This window comes from Hibiscus syriacus, unplaced genomic scaffold (assembly GCF_006381635.1).
Source record: "Hibiscus syriacus cultivar Baekdansim isolate YM2019G1 unplaced genomic scaffold, ASM638163v2 tig00110204_pilon, whole genome shotgun sequence".
Taxonomy (NCBI): domain Eukaryota; kingdom Viridiplantae; phylum Streptophyta; class Magnoliopsida; order Malvales; family Malvaceae; genus Hibiscus; species Hibiscus syriacus.
Genome location: NW_024062626.1, coordinates 1,037,674 through 1,063,629, shown reverse-complemented (window position 1 = coordinate 1,063,629; position 25,956 = coordinate 1,037,674). Strand labels below are relative to the sequence as shown.

Sequence of the window (25,956 nt, the reverse complement as noted above, 5' to 3'; positions counted from 1 at the left end):
AAAAAGGAAAACTAGGTTTATATTGAAAACCTTGTCAATACTCTCTGTTTTCCCCTGTTTTCTTCCCATCTTTTGCAGACTATCTCAGCTTACTCACATTCTTAGCTTGCTGTGTAATTATTCTAAAAACATGAAATAATTATGCAAAGGGTAATTTATGAAGAGGAAAACTGGGGGATTATCCAAAGTAATAATGATGCAGAAAAGAAAACCTTTTTCTTGCATTGAAATAAAAGGTGATTGTGTTTGCCTTTGTTGGAGGATTCATATTCTTTACTGCAATGGATTTATAAATATATACATTTGTTCCTTATTTTACCCAATAAGCAAAGCCTACACGCAGCCATCTAAATGGCGGTCGTCATTTTTTTCTTTGAATAATAAGGAGGTTTAGGGGGGGATAGTCTTATAAGAGAATAAAAAATTAATTGATATAAAATTAAGAATTTAAAATTTATTGTATTAAATTATGGTAAATAAAATAGAAGCATACCTGAATTGGTAGATAGGTTTGTTTTTGCCTAAGAACTTCTGATAAGATAAAAGTAAAATAAGTTAATTTATTTTTGGAGACTACTATCTCTTTATATAGATTAAATATTAGTTTAATCTTTTAAGGGTCGATATGATATTACTTTTGAAAATTGACTTTTAAAAGTGATGTATAAACTCTAAAAAAATACTTTTCAAAAATGGTTTTGAAAAAGTTAAAATTTCCATTTTAGACGTTGTGTTGTAAATTAAAAATATAACATTTAAATCATACTTACACTTATTAATATCATGATATATAAAATATATCAACTTAAACTATAATAAAAATATAAAAATATATTTTAAGATAACTAATTAATAATATTTTATATATAAAATATTTTATTAAGAAAAAATATATTATCTATACTTTTTAACATTTGAATTTTAAAACAATATTTTTATTATTCTGATTTAATCACAATCATTCATTTAAAATTTAAAATAATATAATTTAAATGATATATTTATCATTTTAACCATTCAAAAATAGAAAAAAATAAAAATATATATTATAAATAAATTAAAAAATAGTATTACATATATATATATGTGAAATATATCAATTTAAACTATAATAAAAATAAAAATATAATTATAATAAAGATATATTTTATAATAACTCACTATTAATATTTTAATCTATAATTAATAAACTTTATTTAGTTTTAAGTAATTAAAATAAATTACTAAACAATAAATTATTTTTTAAGGATGTTAGTATTATATTTTTTAAATAAAATGTAAATACATAATTAATAAAGAAAAATGAATTTCAAATTTATTTTTCAAGGCAAATGAGTGAAGTTCATGCATTAGTAAAGATAAAAATTTAAATATGCTTCTAAATGCAACGTTGAATATGAAAAAGCTAGAAATTTTAACATTTGAATTTTAAAACAATATTTTTATTATTCAGATTTAATCACAATCATTCATTTAAAATTTAAAATAATGAAATTTAAATGATATATTTATCATTTTAACCATTCAAAAATAGAAAAAAATATAAATATATATTATAAATAAATTAAAAAAATTAGTATTATATATATATATATATATATCAATTTAAACTATATTAAAAATATTAAAAATAAAAATAAAAATATAATTATAATAAAGATATATTTTATAATAACTCACTATTAATATTTTAATCTATAAATAATAAACTTTATTTAGTTTTAAGTAATTAAAATAAATTACTAAATAATAAATTATTTTTTAAGGATGTTAGTATTATATTTTTTAAATAAAATGTAAATACATAATTAATAAAGGAAAATGAATTTCAAATTTCTTTTTCAAGGCAAATGAGTGAAGTTCATGGATTAGTAAAGATAAAAATTTAAATGTGCTTCTAAATGAAAAGTTGAATATGAAAAAGCTAGAAATTTTAACATTTGAATTTTAAAACACTATTTGTATTATTCTGATTTAATCACAATCATTCATTTAAAATTTTAAATAATATAATTTAAATGATATATTTATCATTTTAACCATTAAAAAATAGAAAAAATAAAAATATATATTATAAATAAATTAAAAAAAATTAGTATTATATATATATATATATGAAATATATCAATTTAAACTATATTAAAAATATTAAAATATATATATAATTATAATAAAGATATATTTTATAATAACTCACTATTAATATTTTAATCTATAAATAATAAACTTTATTTAGTTTTAAGTAATTAAAATAAATTACTAAACAATAAATTATTTTTTAAGGATGTTAGTGTTATATTTTTTTAAATAAAATGTAAATACATAATTAATAAAGAAAAATGAATTTTAAATTTCTTTTTCAAGGCAAATGAGTGAAGTTCATGTATTAGTAAAGATAAAAATTTAAATGTGTTTCTAAATGCAAAGTTGAATATGAAAAAGCTATAAATCACAATTTTTGCGATTAGTTTGAGACAATCGTTTCCGTATCATTTTTCTTTTCAATTGATATCCGTTTGATATTAATTTTACGGTCAAAACGAACTTTTTAACTAAAAGTGCTTTTAGACAACATTACCAAACACGCCATAAGTATTTATAATTTCACACCTCATCAAATTATAAATACAATTTATATCATCTATAATTTGTTTCCACGACACTTTAATACCTATGACACATGTAACTTAATTGATCATTTAATGTTCTATCATATGTTATGTTACCATTTTAGATTATACACGTGTACCCACAATTATAGATTTTAATTCAACATCTTACATGTTAGTATAAAAGGTTGGAAATATCTATAAATATAATATTTAAAAAATATTTATTTGGAAAATATCACATTTAATTATAAACTCGATTGACACATCGACTTCGCATGTGATCATTAGCAAATCTACTATTCGGCTCTAAGGTAAAACCATACTCATTTTTTAAAGGCTTAATATAAAAATAAGTGCTCAAAATATAGTATTTTTTTCATCAAGGTGCATTTCAGCCAATTAGGTACCTAAGTTATAAGGGTTACTATTTTAAGAGCCTAAACTGTAACGATGTTAAAAAGTTATGTTAAGTGACACGTGTCACGTTATAGTAAATTATAAATTTTTTATTTAAAAATATATTTTTAAAAAAAGAATTAAGAGATCTTAACCAAATAATTTAGAAATTTTTATTCTAATCCCTATACTCACATCGGCTACTGTCATTTGCCATTGTTATCGTCAATTGAACCTTTACCGACGACACAATCACTCGATGAACAACTACTGTCGCTAACCTTTGAAATTATTTCAGCCGCAATCCCCAAAGGCTAAATCATTTTTATAATTGTCCATGTCTTCGTATTCCTCTGTACAACCATGTGACTAGTCATTTGCAAACATTTCGGGAACCTTTGGGGTTCCCCCTCCCCCCAACATCGCATCCAGTATTGCTGGTTCCTTTTTAAAGGAGCTAGCTTATTAGCTATTTGTGTGGGTGAGGGTGAGGGTGAGGGTGAGGGTGAGGGTGAGGGTGAGGGTGAGGGTGAGGGTGAGGGTGAGGGAGAGGGAGAGGGAGAGAGGGGACGCGGGTAGGGGTAAAGGTAGTGAATTTTTAAAAATTATATTTTTAAATATAATATTTTTAAAAACAAAATTTTAAAAGTTATCAAAATACGATACATATCATTTATCGAGATTTTTAACAGCCGTTATAGTCAATACACTTTAAAATAATAATATTTGTAACGTTAGGGATCTAGATTAACCGAAAAATAATTAAAACACTAACTTTCCTAAACTACATTTAATATTAAAATAACGTATCATATTTTCGCTTTATTAAATTTTCAAAATAAGTAAAAACAATTTTATATTATTCGTTTGTTTCAAAAATTTATTATACAACTCATCCAGAGTAAATCATTAAAAACTATTCATTTCACTTTTTTCTTCGTATGATTTTCAAAAAAAAAATCATATAAATATAAAAATAGATAATTACTTAAAAGTTATTATAAGTGGATTAGTGATAAAAAATAGATAGTATGAAAAAATTAATAATCACACGCGGCCAACATAACTGACATTAAAAATATTAGTGTTATCACTTACAAAACAAAAATTAAAAGAAGAGAGAAAGACGACACAATAATAATCAGAGAAAATCTAAATTAGAAAGGGATTAAGATTTCCTCTAAAGCTTAATTAGTCATTAGTAAACAAAATCTTAAGAACAAATAAATAAATTGTATACGCTAAGAATAAAAGCCAAGCTATAGACATGGCGATTTATGTTTCTATAATATGAATAACTATTACTCTTTAAATATATTTTCAGTAAAATTAATATCGTATTAGAATAATAATAAAATTTAAATTATCTTCCAATTTTGTATACCAAGATTTGTTTTCTTTATTCGGGTTTCATCGTTCCTTTTTTTTTTAATGTATATAACACGCCATTTAAAGGTGAATCAAACAATGTTTCTTCTATTGGTCTGTCTCGACTCATAGACTCATAATTGCTATTGAATCTGCTACACTATTTCGTCATCTCTGATAACATCACTACAAACAACAATCTTATCAATAGTTCGTTTAGCTCTATCAGCCTTAGTTTTAAAGGGAAGTTGTACAATGGGATACTTTTAATATATAATTAAAAAAAGATATTATCAATTTTATTATTTTTTAAATAATAAAATTTATAAAAAAATTATTTAAAACATTATTATTTTTATCTAAAACATCAATGTTTTTAATATTTCTAATAAAATATTTAACAATAATAAAATCGGTAGCAAAGCGCCTAATAATAATAAAATGATAAAAATGATAATGTTTATGGTAATTTTTCAACCGTATATTAAAGATGTCGCGCGTGATCATTTCCCAGTTTTAATCCATCTCAATGGGATATTAACTTTCCAAATGCTCTTCCAATGGAATAGAACATTGTCCTCAAGAAAAGCATTCAAAAATTGAAGACACTTTTGGCTTGGGTTCAGATGTAGCATTAAAATTCCAAAATTGAATGTGATAATAAATCACCAATTTCGTGGCACGTAATTCAATAAACCCGGCTATGCGAGTGGGGAAAAAGGATAGTGTTTTTAATTTTTCTTAAATGCAATTGGGAAGCCAATTTTAGTTCTGCTTTTTTAATCTTTCGGAAAGTTTCCTTCAATTTGGGCGGCCAAGCAAATTTGAAGATAAAATAAAATTTTAAAAAAGTGACAATGATATTTAGCATTTTTAAGTATTGTGGAAAACCAAAAGTGATTAATTACAAGTAAACACATTTCGATCGGTTAGTCAAGTTGTTTATTTTTATTTTTTTTTCTTAGGTCGTGAGTTTTAGACATATAAATTATTAAATTTAGATTTTTTTTTAAAAAAATGATAAATTATAGTGTAAATGATTTTCAAGATCATTAAGTTATTTAATCAATTTTGTTTTTATCATTAAACTAAAAGAATATCAATTAGGTCATCAAATTTCAAATTTAATTTGAATCAAGCTATCGGTAATTAATTTTAAATAGAATTCGTGGCGTAATAATTAAAACATTTACATAATCACAAATTTAATCATCTTTAATTACACATTTAATTAGTTTAGTCCAAACTTTAGATAATGAAATAAATTTAACTTCTAGATGTGTAAACCTTTTAATTTGATCCAAACATCCACTTGATTATTTTTATCACTCTCTTTAAACCCGTAATACCGTTGTTCTCTCCCTTCAACTTATATTACCATCGTCATTCGTTATCTTTTCATTCACTCACTGAACCACTAACATTTGTTGTCATCATTTTTGTTTCATTCCCAAACGTACTTTTCTTACATCATCAGTTTTATAATTTTTTTAGAGGAATTTGTGAACAGTTCTACCATTTTATTGTCTCTATTCTCAAATATACCTTTCTTATATGTTTTTTTAATTGATTAATGAGATTAACAATATAAAATGAGAAGATTTTCACAATAAAAAAAAAGAAATAGATTATCCTCAAATTTGAAAACTTGAATATTATTCAAGAAATTTAAATAATTCAGCCATTCAAAAATTGTGTAACAATCTATTTTCTTTGCATATAAAGTTTAGTGATCAATTCAAATATGCCAGTAGCCCTTTACGGCTAATTAAATCTGAACCAGCCATTGATTTAGGGTAATTTAGGATTGCTTAAGTCACAAAATACCATGATTTATTCATTTATTCTTATTTGGACCCTACCCATATGCTCTACTTCCATTAATTTTGCGGCGACATAAGTAGATTTCCCAATGAAATTCCATCAAAAAGTAGTGCATATCGACGTGTACACACACACACACACATATATATATATATATATATAAAAGTTCCACATGCATTGTCTCGAGACAGCTTTGACTTTACACAAAAACAGAGGCATAAGAGATACAATATTTTTTTTTTAAACAAATTAAGCATGAAATATACCAAATTTCACAACCAAATAAAAGAAGATAGTTTGCATGACTTGGAAAGTTTTCTTTTAAACATAACAAAATGCTTTTATATGAAAAAAAATGGAAGAAAAAAAGCATGGTGTTATATTAGATAATATTTGGACACATTTCGGCAAAAAAGAGAAGAAGGCTTTCACTTTATAATTAAACCCTCAATTTTTTTTAAAACAATCAATTAAACCTTTTTTACATCTAATTAAGTTCTAATATTCTGAAATTTCACCAACTCAATCTTTTGACTACATTGATCGTTTAACCATTCTTTTGAATCAGTTGACACCATTACATCGAATATCACATCACAATGTTATTAAGTGAAATTTCCCAAAAAAAAATATTTTAACTTTTTTTCAGAATTCTTTTATAATTTTAATATTTATTATAATTTTTTCTTTAAAAAAATATGTAAATTTTGTGATAGAATCATGGTGTGCCTTATGGAAGTAATATCTAAGAGAAGTGTTAAGATTTAATGATTAAAATTGAGCAGAAGCTTAATTGAATTAATTTCTCAATTTGATGACATAACTGACTTATTTCTTAAATTTGAAGGTTTAATTGAGTGGAAAAAAAATAAAAACTAAACTAATTTTTTCTTAAAAATTTAAAGTTTTTCCCCTTAATTTTTAAGGTTTTAAAAAAATGACTATTCAGTAATCATATAATTTTTTGTGGTTCCAAAAAGAGGTGATATGATTCAACGTAAAATCCACGTAGGATAGTATATCTAAAAATGTGAATCAGAGAAAAGTTTTTTGGTAAAAAGAAACAAAAATGGGGGACCCGTACGATCAAGTTGATACTATACCGTCCAAGCGGGCAGAGAAATGTCAAAAGCCTGATAATGATAGACGATCCAATTGCAAAACTAGTTGAACGTGTGATGGGCCCCAATTGTGGGCCCATTAAAGAATATTTTCTTTGGGTAAATGGTACACATGGCCATTTAACTTTGGGAAGATTCTAATTTAACTATCGATCTTTCAATTTGACAATCAAATCACTGAACTATTTAAATATTTTCAATCAAGTAACCTGACATAAACATTTGACAAAGTCGTTGACGTGAAAGATAACAAAATTAGTATAATTATATATTTGGTACAATTCAATCCAAAATTTAATTTAATTCAATAAATTTAATCCTCTAATAAGATGATGACACATGTCATCATCTTATTGAAAAAAACTAAGTTGGAAAAGAATGGTGATGAGGGGAAGGATTGAACCTAGGCAAAACTCTAAACTTGTGATATGTATTATAACATTATGTATAAAACTTATATTGCAGTTAATGTTGAAAAAAAAATGGTCAAAGATGATTCAAACTCAAAACATTTAAAGAGTGTATATTTTAAACTGTAATTAATGCAAGATTAAAAGTAAAAATGAGATTTAGATTTTTTATATTTTTAAATTAAATTAGATTGATTTCATATGCATATATATATTTAACATGTAAGGCTACATCATTAAAGTTCAATAAGGTTATTTTTCAAAGTTGTCAATGTGGTGCAAAGTGTTTTTTAAATATACTTTGCATAATATATGAGAAAGAAGTATCCAGAAATAATGACGGATTTAAAAATAGTCTTTTTAGGATGGACATGCATATAATAATAACATAATTTTTTTAGTATAGATGAACACAAATAAAATCTCAAGATAAATACAATCAATAAAATAAATAATTATACGAAAAAAATTTAAATTTAAGTAACCACTCAAATACAATATAAATCCGCCCGTGTGCAGAAGACTAGAAGGATATTTTTTGGCTTGACATCACAGCGTATGATACGGGAGTTGCATTCTTCATGCAGATAACATATCCCTTTCTCATGTATTCATACACCAAGAGGCGGTTCTGTTCCTCATTGCAGAGCCCTAGTTGCTGGACTAAGTTTTTGTGGTTTGTTTGTCCGGTTCCATTTCTCTCCGTCTTGTCTAATTTTCTAACTGCAACTATTTTTCCAGGCACAGAAGGCTAGTATCGTTTATAAACTGTTCCAAATGCACCACAACCAAGTTCTTCCTTGAATCCATTTCTAGCTTTCTCCAGCTCACTGTAAGTGAAACATGGAAGATATATTGCTGGCATGAGCTTTATCCATTTGTAGATTTCCCTCACGTTGCATCATAAACTTAAATCTTACACTCGAGTAATTGTAATATTTATATTGTACAAAATTCTTCTAGTTTTACTTAGATTTAGAATCATTAGACGTGTGAAAATAAATGACTGAAATTAATAATAGGAAATGAGAAGCTCTTCATCGAAAGAAAAATAAGGAGTTAATTTCATCCATATATTTCTACTTATCTAACAATATTAAATACGTGTAAAATTAAAAGAATTTTACACAATATAAGTAAATATTAACCCATATATTATATAGTAAAATTTAACCCATATATATCTATACCATTTGAAAAGTAGGTAAACTACATGTAATTAGTACCTAAATTTTAATTTATTTTAAAATCACACGTAACATTTATTTTTTATTTTATTTTAATATTCTGCCGTTAAAAACTTAACCGAAGTGTTGCACGTGATATTTTTTATGGGTAAATTACATCATTCATCACTTAACTCTTCTCACTCTTATTTTGGTCACTAAAGTTTAAATTTTCAATTTAACTACTTAACTTTCAAATTGCTCATGTTTTAATAACTCTAATTTATTTTATTAATAATTTTTGTGACATGATTTTTTTTATTAATAAATAATTAAAAATAAAAAATAAAAATGAAAGTTAGAGTGGTTAAATTAGGAGTAATTTGAAATTTAAATAATTAAATTAAAATAATTAAACTTAAATGACCAAAATAGGAGTAAGAATATAGTTGAATGATGAATGATATAATTTACCCATACAAAAGTACCATGGTTTAGTATTTATGTTAAATTTTTAACGGGACGTACTAAAATAAAACAAAAAGTAAATATTATATATGATTTTAAAATAAATAAAAGTTTATATACTAAAATGAAAAAAACTGTGATTGTTTAAGTATTATATGTGTAGTTTACCCTTGAAACTTTAGGGCGGCTTTAGCCTCTGAAAGCTCTTAATTCTGAATTGTCTGAATCTGGATAGTAATTTACTGTTTTGTCCTTTACATATCATATCCCAGTTTCCCTCCCATATTCAAAAAGTGAGAAAGTAGTACGGGGTCTTTGTTTATCTTTTACGATTCTCGACGCAGAAACCAGCTTCGTTTCAGGTATTTCGATTCCTTTTTTGTTTCTTGAATTTCTTTCTCCCCAAATGGTCATTTCACCGATTCTTTCGAATCCTTTTCTTTTTTACTTTCTTAAAATTTTTCTAATTCTAATCGTGGGGGATTCTTGTTGCGAATTGCATGTTTTCCTGAATTAGGTTGAGCAACGAACCCTAGTTCTAGAATGTAATTTTTCTGCAAATTGTAAAACTGATTATTGATTAGGGTTTCTTCTTTATCTTTTTGTTAATTACATTTTTGCATTAGTTTTTTTTAAATTGACAGTGGGACTAGGTCCTCTAAATCAGTTAATTTTTTTGCTCGGAAATGGTGGAAAAGTGGAATTCAGCCAGTTTGCTGTTAATGCAGCTGTTTAATTTTATTTCTCCGAGTTGGTTTAGAGGTTAAGAATTTGTTTTCTACAAATTCCATTTTAGCATTTGGGTTTGGGGTTTGTGAATTGGTTGTGAGGTAGAATCTCTTAGTTAGTTTATTCAGATTCTTGAGAAATGCTGGAATGTAGAAATTTATGTGGCTGTTAATCATCTGTTTGCTTTGACTTTCTCTGTGTTTGTTTAGATTTAGGGATTTTTGTTTTTCATTTTTAATTTGAAAATGAATTCATTTGGGATTTTTTGGTCTATGTTACCGACACTCGTGTGAACAATGGATACTGGCATGTGTTTGACAAAGTAAAGTTTAGTTTTTTTCCCAAGTTTTTTCATATATTTGTAGGAACCTTGGAAGATCATATCCTCACAGCTATGTATGGATATGATCGGAAATGGATGCATCAACAAAAAATGAAAAGTTAGTGTCACACAGGATTGGGTTTTTTAGTATACTTATGTTTGTTGAATGACTTATTTGTTTGAGTTTTAGGTAATGAGCTGAAAGGGAAATCTATGGAAAACAGATCATTGATCAGTAATACATCAAGGAAAGGGCTCAGCGACATAACCAACCTGCAGCATCAACCTCAAGTGTTGACCCAAGATGAAAAGCTTCTGTGGAAACCAGCTTCATTCAATAGTAAAGATTACATCGACAAGCTCCAACAGGTACACTTTAAAACTGCAATTAGCACACTTTTCTTTTTTTCCTTTGAATTCTCGTTTTGTTCATTTAGCTTACTGTATTATTTCTTCAGGAAAATATGACGCTGTTGAAAGTTCTTGCAGACAGAAAGTATCCTCTTTGATTTGTTTTATTTGGTTTCTTTCATTTCTGCCTCCAACAGTTGCTTGATGTTGTTGTCTCTTCTCTTGTATGACTTTTTTTATTGGTTTTTCTTAATTTTGACTCACAGTAAAGTCATCGAATTGAGTGCAATTGAGTTACAGAAACTGAGAATCAATTTGGAGAAGTTTCAGCAACAGAACTTGCAACTTGCCCAAGCAAACAGCCTGATGTTATCGGTAGATTAGTATTGCTTCTAATTGTCTGTTTCTCAGTTTAGTAAATCTAGGAGGCATTTGGCTTTTTCTGATATTATGACTCTAATGAGGTTGATGTATTATATTGGTTTTGCAGGAACTTAATTCAGGGAAAGATAGGGTATATATTCTGGACATCTATGTTTCTTGAACTTGTTCACGCTTAGCCCATTTTGTTGTATGTTTTTGAGACTTGACCATCGACTGTTTTTTTTTTCTCTTTTCAGCTAAAAGCCCTTAAACATGAACTGGGATGTAAAAATGCTGTGCTTCAAGCAATAAAATCAGAGGTACCTTTTTGCAACACTCTACTTGGCCAAGTGTAGGTTGCAAACGAGATTCATATTCTCGAAAGCTACTCAAGTTCTGCGCAGGAAAAACAAACGAATTTAACTTGGTTGTTACTGAGCAGAGTTTGACTAGTTTAGCAAGCAAAATTCGTGTATCCTCATGCTTGGATTGAGTGATTTGCAAGTCCAGTTGAGTTACCCACTCCGTCTCAATAAAGTTGTCACATTATAACTTTTGGTGATAAAAGTTTGTCAACTTCGACTTATTATTATTTAATTTTTTTTATGAAAAAATTAAAAAATATATTTTAAAAAATTTCAATGAAGTGGTTTTCAAGTATGTTTTTTTAAATTAATTAATTAAAATATATAAAATAATTAAGGTTGAAGTTAAAAAAATGACCAATAAAAGTTATCAGTGGCATTTTAATTGGGACAGAGGGAGAATTTTTTATATTTTTATTAATTTTTTTCAGTATTAAAAAAATCAATTTGAAGTTAGCTCGAGCTCAGGTACAAATAATCAAGTTCAAGTAGATCGAATTTAAGTCGAGTTTTAAGACGTGAGTTTCAAGTTGAGCTCTAGGTTGTTACTATTTGAACATGACTCAGTTGAATTACACCATTTGGTAGTCAGGTTTATGATTTCATTCTGTTTATTATCTAAATACCTTGTTTCTGTCATCAGAAGAAAGCCAAGATTGTGGCTTGCCCTACATCTGGAAATGAGGTATTTACAGATCTGGATTGACTTTTCATATCAACAAAATCATTTACAAAATATGTATTGATTTTTCTCTTATCAACATCCCATGTTATTTACAAATGCTTTTCCATGGTTTGAAGCAAGGAACAAACAAATATGGCAGGGCTGGTGAATCCCTTAAAGAAGAAGATAGAGACTATAAACCTTGTAGTCGGAGCAGGTGTGACAAGGAAGTTGAATCTCTTAAAGAAGCAAATGGAGAGAATAAATCTTGTAATACGAACAGGAGGCAGCAATCAAAGAGTCTATGTAAATTGCATATCTGCAACTTTATTTCAAAGTAATTAATGTTGCTCATTGCACAATCTTCACTTTTTATTTACGTGCTGCTTCAGGCCCTTCTAATATTAAACCAGTCGAAGCCAAGGAGGGGGTCGAGAACAAAAGGTTTATTTTTATTGCTTTCTGTTTTGAAAAAACAATGTTGTTTAGTTTTTTAAGATTCTTTTATGTTTACCCAGCAGGGTTTGTTTAAGAAAGCAATCTGCAAGATTTAAACCCCAAGAATCGGAAACAACTGAAGATGTTTTCAAGGTAGATAATACAAATTTTCTTGTTCCCTCTCGCTGTGATGATGAGGTGCATCTGAGTAGCCTGGTATCATCTGATTCATCGTTCAAAAAAGAACCTGATGAAGGATGTATGATCCCCGGAAATGAAGCTCAAGAACTTAGAAGGCCATTTACAGGAAGACCTTCGCGCCGAGCAGCTGAGAAGGTCCAATCCTACAAGGAAATGAAGGTTAATGTGAAGATGCGCAGAGAACTGTGAGTTCATCCTCTTTGCTTCTTCACTGCACTTCACTAAGGTTGAGATGCATCTACCTTCCTATATCACAATGCTGTCGTTTCTATATAATACGTTCTCATAAAACTGCCCTTAACGTTTCAATGCATCATCCATGGATGACAATTGGAAGTGCCTGAAATTGACATTAGGTTGTTAACCGAGATGTACTTGAGTAAGTTGTAGGAGTTTTGATATATACATTTGCAGGTTGACCGTGTTATCCGATTTGCCTATTATATTGCTTGTATCAATTTAAAGATTCAGGGGTTGAGACCCTTTATGAAATAGAGATTGATGAGCTCCAACCATGGTTAAACCCCAGGTTAGACCTATCTATAGGTGAGGTTACTATGGCTAAACCAGTCCCAGATCTTATTCATTTATAATTTGTTTGTGCTTCCAAATTTTTGTATCGTGTGCTAAGATTCCATGGGATCCAACCGAGGTTACCATTTTACAACTATAAATGTGCATGACATTTTGAGGGTGTTAGACCATCTGATATTATGGTCAGTAATTTGTCATGGTCGTTTTGAAGGATGAAATGGAGATGTACTTACAAACTAAGGCTTTTCTTGAGATTACTTGGTTATACTGATCTTAAATTTCATGGGATTTGGATCAAATTCATCTTAAATTTTATAATGTTATAGTTTCAAGTCACTTAAAGGATAAAATTGATTTTATATTCGTTTATATTCGTTTTTTAAAAAGAACTTTAATAATCTTTTGCCGTTTCTAATTTCGCCCTATAAAAAAATGTGTGGTTCTATTTTTTTTCTTTTCAAATCCTAATTTTAACTAGAATATCAATTTTTTCACTTCAATGTTTATTGTTCAACCGTTAAATTTATTAGTTTGATCGAATATTATTTTGGTTTTTGCATCACTTCAGTAATAGAAGAGAGAAAGAAAAAGATACTTAAAAACATGTGGGGTCATTACCCATCAAACTTTCACATGCATGTATAAAGAGGCAAAAAGAGTTTAATCACTTTCATTGCTTGTGCATCTCAATGGGTGTGTAAAAGTATTCGATCTATTTGTTCGATAGTCCGATCTATTTCCCCCCGAATATTTCGGATTGGATATCCAATTAAAAATTCGAATAATTAGATTAGATACAGATAAAAAAGAATCAATATCGGATTATTTGAAAATCCGAAAATAAATGGACCTTTAGCTCTAGGCCCAGTAGGCACTAGCCCTGTCTTTGTACCTTCCACGGGAAGCTGCTCCTTTCAGCTTTCCGATAGTTTTCTCCTTCCAGCTGTGTGTAATGTATACCCAAAATTCTAGTTTAGTCTTAGGCATATAATAAAAGGCATCCAACCGGCAGAGCCTTGTAACTGAATGGTGCTTTAAATACATTTATTTTCTGTGTCTTTCTAAGCATTCTTTCATTGGTAGTTTTACATTGGAATGTATTAGTTATACTTTGAACATTTGTTGGGAGCAGAATATGATTTGTTTAAGTGATTCTTTTGGAAACATTTGGATCTCTATCAGGAAATGATAATGACATTATTTATATCTGTAGGCAATCATCTATGTCTCTTAATTTACAAGTTTATTGGATAGCTTGCGAAAGCTTCAGAGCTTGAATGTGATTTGTGGCATGAACGTTAGGCATAAGAATCATATTTACAAAATGATAAGTTGAGCTTTTTGCATAACCTGAACATATGAATAAGGGGGGAAATAGAGAAAGAAGGGGGAATTGAAAGCCGGATGAATAATCTAATGCATTTTAATATTAAGCTAAATGGAATTTTGTAGTTTTTTCCTACATTCCTTTCCATTACAGCTTCGCTAATTAGGGTTACCTCTCAAAATATATTTTCAGTTTCCAGTACTTGTTTTGGCTAATGATTTTTGTGTCAGATGTTTCTTGCCATCAACAATTAAAAAAATAAGTAAATATGCTTTTGGTGTTTTTTTAATAGTACTATTTATATATTTTAATGCATTACAAATAGAGATAGGTAAGCAAAACTCATTTGAAAAAAGAAAAGAAGATTAAAGTGAAATATTCGGATCGTTATGTTTTTTATCCAAAATTTTGGATCGGGTCGAATTCGATATCTGAATTTGTACACCACAAATACAAATATTGTAGGACGTCTTTTCAGTTTGTGCGTTATACCCACAATAGAAACCCTAAATTCAAGTTCAAACTATTTTAAATTTAATCAATTTTGAATTTGATTATACAGATTTGAATTGAAAAGAAGGTAGGTAAATGGGCTAGGCAGTGGGGTAATTCTAGTACTGGAGAAAAGCAGTCATTTATTAGTAGCAGAAGGACCTCTTTCAGAACTTATGTTTACATTGTTGTGTTATATGAATCCACATTAACCATTTTCGTTATTATATCCGTCACATTCTCGGAGAACCCATTACAAATAAACATTCTAAAGTCTTTATCTTACCGTTTAGACACTATTAGATTCAACTTGTGAAAATTCCACACCGTGTGCTAGTATTAATGTCCTAATCCTATGGGCTGCAATAACGATGCTAGAATTAATGTCCTAATCCTATGGGCTGCAATAAGGATACTAGTATTACATAGTGTCCGATATCAATAATTTTATCAAATAATTTCTGTAATTAAAAGAAGTGTTATTTTGCTTAAAGATTTTAGTTTGAGCAGGTGCATTTATAGAGTGTATGTGTGTTATCAATAGTTAAAAAAGATTTTGAACAAATACTACCTTATAATCACTCAAGACTAATAAAAAATATTATTTTCCTCTGCATTAAAATTAATCAATTGAGAATTTAAATTGAAAAAATGGAAGGGATTACTTACCAATTACAACTCGACAACTTTATAAATCATCTAATTAATTATTTTTTTCTGAAAGATGAAACATTCATTAATGAGAATTATTCAATAATTAATATAAAGATATAGGATAGAGCGTAATAAAAAATAATCGAGTGACTTTAATGATAAAAATAATGTTGTTGAAAGGATTCATGTTTTAATGCCGAAAATTATTAATATAATTATCCATTCTTTCATTTAACATAACCATATTATTATAAATAATAGTGAACTGAGTAATTATTTATTTATTAAATAATTTTCTAAAATGCTCATTAACAATTTTTTAAATACTCTAGTAAACCAAAAAATATAGATTATGTGCAATAAAATTGATTCAACTAATTTTATTATTATTTTTAAATAATTTGTAGGGCAGTTTATGATTCGCCCAGAAGATCTAAAGAGGGGGAAGTGACCCCAAAGCCGAAAATGCACGTGAAAGGACCCACACGTTAATATCGGTTTACATTACGCCAACGAATTAGATTTGATAATATTTGGTACTTTATAATGATTAAATTTAATTAAATTTAACGTTATGAGTAAATTTAAATATTAACATAGTTGATAATTATAATTTTTAAGTAAAATAAATTTTCTTAAAGATCTCTTTTATCTTTTTTATATTTTTGATAAAATTTTAAATTATATTATTAAAATTTGTTATTTTATATTTGAATTAAAAATTATACATAATATTTTACCATTTTCCATTATAATTATTTGATAATTTTTTATAATTTTTAAATATGTATCTTTAAATATATATTAATAATTAAAAATTTACTTGAATTTAATATCACGAGTTAACTCGAAAATCAACTAATTTGATAATTATACATTTATTCTTACCTTCGAGTATAATAAATATTTTGTAGAGTTTTTTTGTTATTTTTATTTTTATAAAAATTTAAATAAAATTATTAAAATTTATTTAAAATTTAAACGCATTATCAAAAAATTATATCCAAACATTTTATCACTTTTATTTATACTAATTAATAATTGTTAATTTTTTAAATAATGTATACTTAAATTATTTTTATAATATAAATATTTTTAATAAATTTATTTAATTTTAAAAGTAAATAAATTAAAATTAATTTTATTTATAGAAGATAAATTATTTTAAAAAAAATTATCTAGTTATATTTAAGTAATTATATATCGATATAAATTTGTATAGTTTCATATGTTGGTATATTCTCTGTAGTATTTTTCCATATCCTAGTATTTGATATTACATTTTAATTATTTTATAATATATTTAAATAATTACAGTGTGTTGAAAATTATTATATCTACTCTAAATTGTGACTTTTGGATGTTAAACTCCCCCCCCCCCTCCCCCGAAAGGGACATATATTTGTTGTCTAAATGGCCTTTCATTTGTAGGTTGAGGACCCTACCGTTTATTCTTTTCTTTTAATCAATCATTTTTGGTGGAGAGCTTCGAAAATCTTAAGGTCAGAAATTTATATTATTCCAATGTCCAACATTAGATTTTTATGATTTGATCGGGCGAATATAAGATTTTATGTCAACGATATAAATTTAAGAAATTGCATTGAAAATTTAGAAGTGTGAATTATAAAATTTTAAGAAATATGAAATTAGACCGTCAATAAAATTTATAAAGAGAATATTTAAATTATATGAAAAATTAAGATTTTCAAAGATGTGATTATACTTATAATATTGTGCGGTTTATTTTTGTTTATAATAAAAAGAAAATAAAATTTCTAAGGTGGGGAATGTTGAACATATGGGTGTGCTCACATAATCACATGTAGGGTTGATGTATAATGTTATTTATTGAAAATGGGATCTATCGTATCTTAACTGTATTATATTTTGTATTATCTTAAGTTATTATTATATATAGTAGATGTTCATCAATCGGATAAAGTTATGATCTAAAATTTTTATAATAAAATCTAAATAAAAATTATTTTCATATTAAAATAGTAAATTAAGTCGAGTTACTCAAATTAAAAATAAAAATGTAACGATATACAAAATCTTTTATTTAGTTTAGTGTAACTATGAGATTAGTAATGTGATGTGCATAGAAAGATTTATATATGATGGTGGTGGGGTCATGCTTCCTCAAAAATAGGTTTTATTATCTTTTAAGCTTTTTTATTTTAAAATTAAAATTCGTCTCTCTAATTTTTTAGATTCATTTATTTTCTTAATCTTCTTAATTAATTAGGTGAATTAAATCTTAGTTCTCCTTTTTTTTGGTACAATTGCCTTTAGGTCACTCTTAGTTTTAGAACTGGATAAATTAAATTTTAACATATCATTTTTTTGGATTCAAATACTTTAGTCTCTTTTAATTTTAAAATTAAACAAATTAGATTCTAACTATTATATATATTTTTTTATTTTTATTTAATAATTTTAATTTAAATATTAGCTTATTCATATTTATATTTATCCGAGTATAATTTTGACACTTTTCGACTAATGTGGCGAAAGTCTAAAAAATGACAACTTAATAATAGAAATTGAATGCGACTAAAAATGTTATCAAAAGCATAATATTTTAAGTTGAACACAATCTAAAATATTATAGCATTCATAATATTTTCGGTGACAATCGAAATATCGTAAAAATATAACATTTTAAATTATGTTTAATTTAAAATATTACGTTTTTTATAATATTTTCGGACGCACCTAGTTTTTACCCTTTTTGGCTCCAATCTCTGGTTCGTGAACGAAAAAGATAGAAGGGAAAGGTCACATGTAACAGTCAAAAGGATATTTCAACTCCTATAAGAAACGCCGAAGAATCCATTGAAATGCTTAGAAATTAACCCACTTTCCCCTCCGATTTTAGACCTTTTCAATGGCTGATCAATGCACTTCGCTCACCTTCTCTTATTTCTACCAACACCAGGTAAACCATCTTTGTTTAGCTTTGCCAATCTTTGAATCACTTGTCAAAATGCAGTACCACCGTACAAGGGTTTAGTTTCTAATCTTTTGTTTTCTGCAGGGAATGGAAGAGTTAAAGCAAACCCTAATGTTCACAACGGTGGAGCTTGAGACAACCCTAATGTCAGCCAAACAGGAGATTACAAGAAGAGAGTTTGAATTGGTTCATCTCAAAGATGTTCTGCTTCGGACATTGAAACAGAGAGATGAAGCTCAAGCTCAGTGTCGGAAGCTGATGATGGAGAAATTCGTACTTCACCAACAATTACAGCAGCAACAGCTGGATACTGCTTCACCTTTCGGTGTTTCCCGTGAAGAAGATGAAACAAAACCTGCAGATCTCTCCGCCGGCGAACCAACCATCGTTTCATCTCCGGGTTCCGACTCGATTTCGGCTCCGGTGACTGTACCATCACCTCTTACCGAACATGCGTTGAAACTAGCAGTTAACAGGCCACTTCCGGCGAAAGGAAAGCTGTTGCAGGCGGTTAAAGATGCCGGTCCGCTCCTGCAGAACCTTCTTTTGGCCGGACCGCTTCCGCAATGGCAGCATCCTCCGCCACAACTAACCTCCATTGACATCCCGCCGGTGGCCATCTCTTCCAACAAGCTTAAGAAGAGGGGTCCAGAAAACTACGGAGACGATGATTCTTCCCCAAAAACCAAGTACCAGAAGGTCGTTGAAGCCGATCTCATCCATTAATTCTCGGATGGATCGATCCGATACGAGGAACTTTTTCATCTAAAACATAATTTAATAGGATGATCTTTTTCAATTCTCATACTATGATTTTTTCGAACTTTACAATCCTAACGTCCAGTGTTTAATGGAGACTTCAAATGTATATTTTGATGGTTGAGTTTCCTAATTTTGTACATTAATGAAATCGCAAGCAGATATCCATTATTTCCAGATTAGTCAAGAACCTTTAACAAATTTATGTTGTAGCCAAGTGTTCATTAATCAAATGTGAATCTTGTGCTCTCATGGCATTCCCTATCTCTCTTCTTTTGATTTGTGTATTATTAATTAGGTTTTAAAGGGTTTGAGATTAAAAGTGTCAAATACAAATGTGTCGAATTGAATAAATTTAAAATTTTAAAAATATAATCATATATTTTAATAATTATATAATAATAAAAAATATCTCCGACATTTGATAATATAATCACTTTTGTTCCTATTTTTTTAGCATATCAACCCTTATCGTTTTACTTTGGGTCAAAAGAACCCTTATGTAGATTGAAACTGTTAATCAACAAACGGTCTACTCCCAAAGTTGATTCATTAGAAATAGTGGATAGAGATATTGACGTGACATGTCACGTTAACGTTACCATGTCAATAAAAAATATTTATTAAAACAAATGTATTTAATTATTTTTAATTAATTTAAGGCTTAAACTAAAAATAAGTCCTCAGACTATTTTTTTTCTCGCTTTAAGCAACTAAACATATTTTTACCTAAAATAAATTCTTAAACTATTATACGTAACCACTTTAAGTGCCTAAACTATTTTATTGTCAAAATAAACCCTTAAACTATACTCTCTTTTTTTTACTTTAAGTCTCTAAACTATTTTGTGTGACATGTTAATATCTCATTGATCGAAAGAAATTTTTTTAACTAAAAAATGACAAGACTTAGAATGGTTACATATAACGGTTTAAGAACTTGTTTTGATCAGAAAATAATTTATGGACATAACGTAGAGGCTTACTTTTACTTTAAGCCTTAATTTCATCGAAGCCAATCATATGTGACACGTGTCATCATATGATTGATGAAATATAATTTAAATAATATAATCAAAGTAAACAAATCATATAAAATAAATTTTACCCAACTTGTGTATCAAATAATAACCCTAAATACAAATTCAATTTAAATATTTAAAAAATAAGTGAAAGTCATATTTTTTTAATAAATATTGAATTTAATATCAAAACAAATATCATAGGGAAAAAAGTTTAGAAATTGGAGTTGAATGATGAAAAATGTGATTAGATAAAAGCAAATAAGCAATGATAGACCTTCATTGAGATTTTCTTTTTCTCGGTCCGTAAAGCACTCTCCTACCACCCATGGTAAATGTCTGCCACTAAAACCGGGAACTAATCACATATCACTATCATTACTAGTTAAAAATCAAGTTTGAAAAATTATATATATTTTTAATTTAAAATCAAAACCTTTAAAGATAATGGTTTGCTTCACATGGAGGGGTCAAGGTCATTCTTTGCTCTAACATCATTTAGACAATAATTATTGATTAAATTATATTTGTTATAGACATAAAATTTTGAATCAATCTAATAATGATCTTTATATCATTAAAAGAAAAAATAATTACATATTTTAAATTTACTTTAAACTAGGCATTGCATTACTTATATAAATAAGACATGAAATATAATAATTTGATCATTAAAATATTACCTGAATAAAAACTTAAAGATCTTTAATGATTTTGGTTGGTTTAGCCATAATCATGAAGGTCGCATGCTGGTTAGCTTAAAGATTCACTTGTTTAGAGGTCCCACACGTTTTCCGTTGTCTACCAATGTTTCATACTTCTAGATTGTCTTTAGGAATGGTGATTTAGTTCGAGTTTGACGAGTTCTAATTCGATTTGATCAAGTCGATTTTTAAGAGAGTAAAATTAAGTTTAGGATGAAAATTTTAACACGATATAATACTATAATATTTCTTATATATTTAGAGATCATTAATCCATTTATATTATTTTTTTCAATTAAATCCTTAAAAACTAATCAAAATTATTTTTTAAAAATATATGTTCGTGTTGTGTTGGATCAAATGTAGATTTTTACCTGAAAAATCAGACTGAGTGAAAATGAAGGGATTTACTTTTCTGGTCGAGTTCGGATGATATGACATGTTTTACATCACCTAAAGTGATGATGTGGTTTATGTAAAAATGTTACGTCAATAACATGAATTAATAGTTAGTCAACTAACTGTTTCTATCTAATATAGACTATTTTAACCCAAAATTAAAATGTTTGGGACTAAAATACTTGGGCATTTTCAAATGAGTATATTATGGGCAAGGATATGATCTTGGATTAAGAGGATGATCCAATTAGCCTAATTAACTTGAAGAAGAGGCCCAAAACTGATTCTTCAGTTTTTTACTGTACTTTAAAGTAAATGTTGTAACCCCCCAGACCGATGCGGATAACCCGATCCGATCTGGGTTGTCACATTAGGGCCACCGGAGCGACCCACTGTGTAAAAATAGCGGAAAATTTAAAACTTTTTATCAGAACATGTAAACTTATAAAATCATTTGTCACTATTTAAAAATAAAACATATTTCCAGACTCGTATATAAAACAAAATACAATTACATGCCCCCTAATCACATGTATCATACTCTGAAAACAACGCCGGAAGAACTCCCTTACTGTTGTCGATAGCTGCACTGGTACAATTCTTTTAACCTGCAATGTTGAGTAATAGAGTGAGCTTCGGAAAGCTCAGTAATACAGAACTACCTGATGATGCTAAAGGACATGCAGATAAATGGAAAGTCATAATTTTCTTATTGAATCAGACGTATACAAATTTTCAGAATAATCTGAGGTTCCACTGGTAGTTCATCGAATAGAATCCATGAATATCTCAGTTCAAAGGAAGCATTCATAGTATCACGTTTTTAGGATATCGAATAGGATGTCTAGTGTGTTCCAACAATACAATAAAATCATAATAGGTACAATAAACAAATCATAGTCTAGTAAATCTCATAAATTCATAAAAGAGTTTAACTTTTGAAAATCATAGTTTAAACTCTTTTCTTGTACACCATCAATAATTTTCAAAACTATTTTCCATATAGCTTACTCTAAGCACACAGCAAAAAAGAAAGACAACCTAAGGATAAGCTTTAGAGCTTATATCCTTAAGCCCGTAAGTCTAAGTCCATATAGCTTACCCTAAGCACACAGGAAGGGAAGCCAACCTAATGTATCTTGGGGCCCCAAGAGTCACATTAGGCTCATTCTGTTTATTAGCTTGATCAGAGCTATACTATTGTAATTCAATCTAAAAGTTCAATTGCACCCTGACACAAATTCCATAAATCATCACATTAAATTGGTGCATCAATAAAACAGTAACCAAAAAACTAAGTGTACCTCATATTAAAACCAATAAAACAGTTCAGTAATAATTAGGGAACACACTAGAGGATCCAAGTATTTTTCAGAGGCATTTTGTAATTATCGGTAAGGATAACATGAAGCTCGTGCAATTTGATCAGATTCTAAGAACAAGGTCCTATTAGAGAGAATCGATTATTAACCGATCTAATCAGACATTTAAAGTTGATACTTTAGAATTCCACTATGATTCATGTGCATCAGGAAAGCGTTCCAGAATGCCCAGAGTGATTTGAGCTAATAAAGGAGAAACGAAGCTTCAAGACATTTACAATCCATGTTAATCGATCGGTTTATCGAACAATTCGAACTGAACAAGCTCTCTGAACTAATGCATGTTGACCCGTCAATTTACTGCCTTTTCAGAGTATTTACTCTTTAATACCAAAATTCTTGTCCATAAATCATCTTCGTAATCATTGCTGAATAGATCTTCCAATAGTCTTTATTTCATTTCCATATTTCAACGATATCAGGAAATACATACGTACTTGATTCATGTTTTATGACCCATAAGGATAATTCATCATGTAAGTTCAACAGTGTTCCCAAACTCATCAAATCACCTATTTAATCCTCAGTCATTGAGGTTACTTAGTTCGTTTATCAGTCAAGTCTATCCCGATTACTTCAGAGCTTTCCAGATAATCCAGACGTTTCTGAATTTCATATATATATATATTGTACTTTCGTTTAATTTAATTTGGTCTTCGTGGTTGATTTGTCTAACAAATATTCATTTCTTATTATCGAATACGACCTAGAGTTGAGTTGAGCTGAGTACTTTCAAAATTATCATTGAACCACACTTGAGAAGACGAACACGCATTCAAGTAACATCTATACATTTCAGGTACTGACATATACACTAGCATTGATTGCTCGGCTTAATATGATCCAACTTTTAAGAGCAGTACCATCCATGTTTATTTGGATTCCTTAATTAATCCAACACTTCTACTAATTTTAGGTCATAAGGGTATTTTGGTCATTCTGGTGCCCAGTTTTATTCCATTCTTTTCAGAGCTCGAGGATATCCAATTATTCCTGAGCTTGGTAATATTCTTGAGTCTTTTTCATTACAGGGGTATTCTGGTCATTTTACAGATCCGGTGTATTTCAATTATTTCCTTCAATTCTGTCTTATTATTTAATTCCAACTTATCATTTATTCCAGACCTTTCAAATAATTCTTACAAAAGAGCACCCTCGATAATTTATTCTTAACTCGAAGATTTTCAGATCGATTGTCTTCTCAGATGTTACCAATAGGTTATCAGAAATTTTATGTACAAAGACAGGATCTTAACAATTAAATACTTAATTTATTGAGTTAAGTACAAATCCTCCAAGAACTTTCTTATTCAAGGTCAACTCGAGCTATTTTTACCTTTCAAGGGCATTTTCGTAATTTCTTAACCAGATGATTTCGGTATTAACTCTTAACGAGCATACTTATAATTTAAAGATCCTATGGTTAGTTGTTTCCTCGAACATCTCTGATCTTGAAATGATTCCTTAACAGACTTCTGTATCTTGCAAAATCCCTATTGAGGTTAAAAACCGGTTATCCATAATTTCCGAGTAAAACTAACATTTCTTATGTACATCAATAAATTTATCAGATCAATATGTCTTTTCAGATTTACTAATCCACTTCCAGGGACAATTCTTGTCATTTTCCAACATAAGGGTAATTTCGTAATTTTACCTAATCGAAATATTCTCATAATTTCTCATATAAGTACCTTTAACATTTAACCTTTGATGATATAAAATATAAGTTACAAATCCAGGGCTGATTTCTTTATCACTTATCACAAACTTGTAATTTAATTCTAACAATTCCTCAATCTCTTATATTAGTCATTCGATCCGTATTCAGTTACAGAATTTCTACCACATTCATATCGAGTGAATAAATTATTCAACTCCACAAAAGTGACCAACGTTATCTTATTCATGCATTTACCAATATCAACATGTTCCATAAAGCATAAAGAGGTAGTAAAGTATTACCTCGATTTCCGTGCAATATCGATCAACCATTTAAATTCCATTTAAATTCCATTTGAACGCCCTCGATCTTTAATTCAACTTCCAATATTTTTCCCACGATTCAGGCCATAAAAATTACTAACTCGTATCCAAATAATTTCCCTTGCCATAAAAATAACTTATTAGAATCTAAATAATAAAATGGGAACCCATTTGTTAACACTAAAAACTTTAGGAGTCAATATAATTTTTAATTACTAAAATTAGGGACTAAATCGATCTTAATAAAACCATTATGCCATAATCATAACAATATAAAAGCTAAGAGACAAGGTTGAGCTTTTAACACTCGGATGTCTTACCTTATAATTTCCCCCTTTCTACTTTAATAACAAACCCCCAAATTCACGTGCTGCTCCCTTTTAACTTTCATTTTCAATTCTTTTTTTTTTCTTTCTTCCTCACATGATCTTTCTTTCCAGACTTAGACTTTAAGTCATTTCTATTTCTTTAGATATCTTCACCGAGCTCTGCAAATGAACAAGGAAGCTTCGTCGGCCGACAATCAAAAGTCGATGACCACCGCGTCGGTTACCATCTTCAGTCACCGTTCGAGACCCAAATCATACCATCGAAGCCGCCTCATTCTTCTCCTCACGGATCTTACCTCCCTTCACGAGACTCGCGATGGACGTTTGTAGATACAGTCACGGCATGTCCGCCAAGGCGTAGAGTATGTTGGCAACTCCGGTGAAGTTGAGGACTAGCTTTGTTGGACCACTGTGTGTGACGACCTCAGCCTGGCCGTGAATAAGGGCAGCTATGGCCATGTACCAGACCGTATAGGTAATCATTCCAATACCTATAAAAGACCAAATCCGGTAGTTGTGAAAGAACGATATGAAAACTGTGGTGGCACATCAAACTCCAAAAATATAGGTCCATGTCCTTTGTCCAATTTATCATTAATATAGAAAATATT

At 28.6% G+C, this 25,956-nt stretch overlaps 2 protein-coding genes across 2 annotated transcripts; both read left to right on the top strand.

The window, feature by feature from the left end:
* The first annotated feature begins 9,668 nt into the window (after window positions 1–9,668).
* On the top strand, window positions 9,669–13,156 carry LOC120219138 (SHUGOSHIN 2-like). The gene is made up of 10 exons (XM_039216009.1): window positions 9,669–9,727; window positions 10,607–10,785; window positions 10,875–10,912; window positions 11,034–11,142; window positions 11,258–11,281; window positions 11,388–11,450; window positions 12,139–12,180; window positions 12,297–12,465; window positions 12,552–12,603; window positions 12,678–13,156. The coding sequence occupies exons 2-10, from the start codon at window positions 10,630–10,632 to the stop codon at window positions 12,985–12,987; spliced, it is 963 nt and encodes a 320-aa protein (XP_039071940.1). The 5' UTR covers window positions 9,669–9,727; window positions 10,607–10,629; the 3' UTR covers window positions 12,988–13,156.
* A 5,510-nt stretch (window positions 13,157–18,666) lies between these two features.
* Window positions 18,667–19,798, top strand: LOC120219057. The gene is made up of 2 exons (XM_039215905.1): window positions 18,667–18,749; window positions 18,849–19,798. The coding sequence occupies exons 1-2, from the start codon at window positions 18,699–18,701 to the stop codon at window positions 19,488–19,490; spliced, it is 693 nt and encodes a 230-aa protein (XP_039071836.1). The 5' UTR covers window positions 18,667–18,698; the 3' UTR covers window positions 19,491–19,798.
* Window positions 19,799–25,956: the final 6,158 nt, after the last annotated feature.

Coding starts and splice junctions, on each gene's coding strand:
- LOC120219057 (XM_039215905.1), top strand. CDS start 18,699: ATGGCTGATCAATGCACTTCGCTCACCTTCTCTTATTTCTACCAACAC. Junction 18,750..18,848: donor CTTATTTCTACCAACACCAG/GTAAACCATCTT, acceptor TGTTTTCTGCAG/GGAATGGAAGAGTTAAAGCA.
- LOC120219138 (XM_039216009.1), top strand. CDS start 10,630: ATGGAAAACAGATCATTGATCAGTAATACATCAAGGAAAGGGCTCAGC. Junction 10,786..10,874: donor ACATCGACAAGCTCCAACAG/GTACACTTTAAA, acceptor TTATTTCTTCAG/GAAAATATGACGCTGTTGAA. Junction 12,604..12,677: donor GAGGGGGTCGAGAACAAAAG/GTTTATTTTTAT, acceptor ATGTTTACCCAG/CAGGGTTTGTTTAAGAAAGC.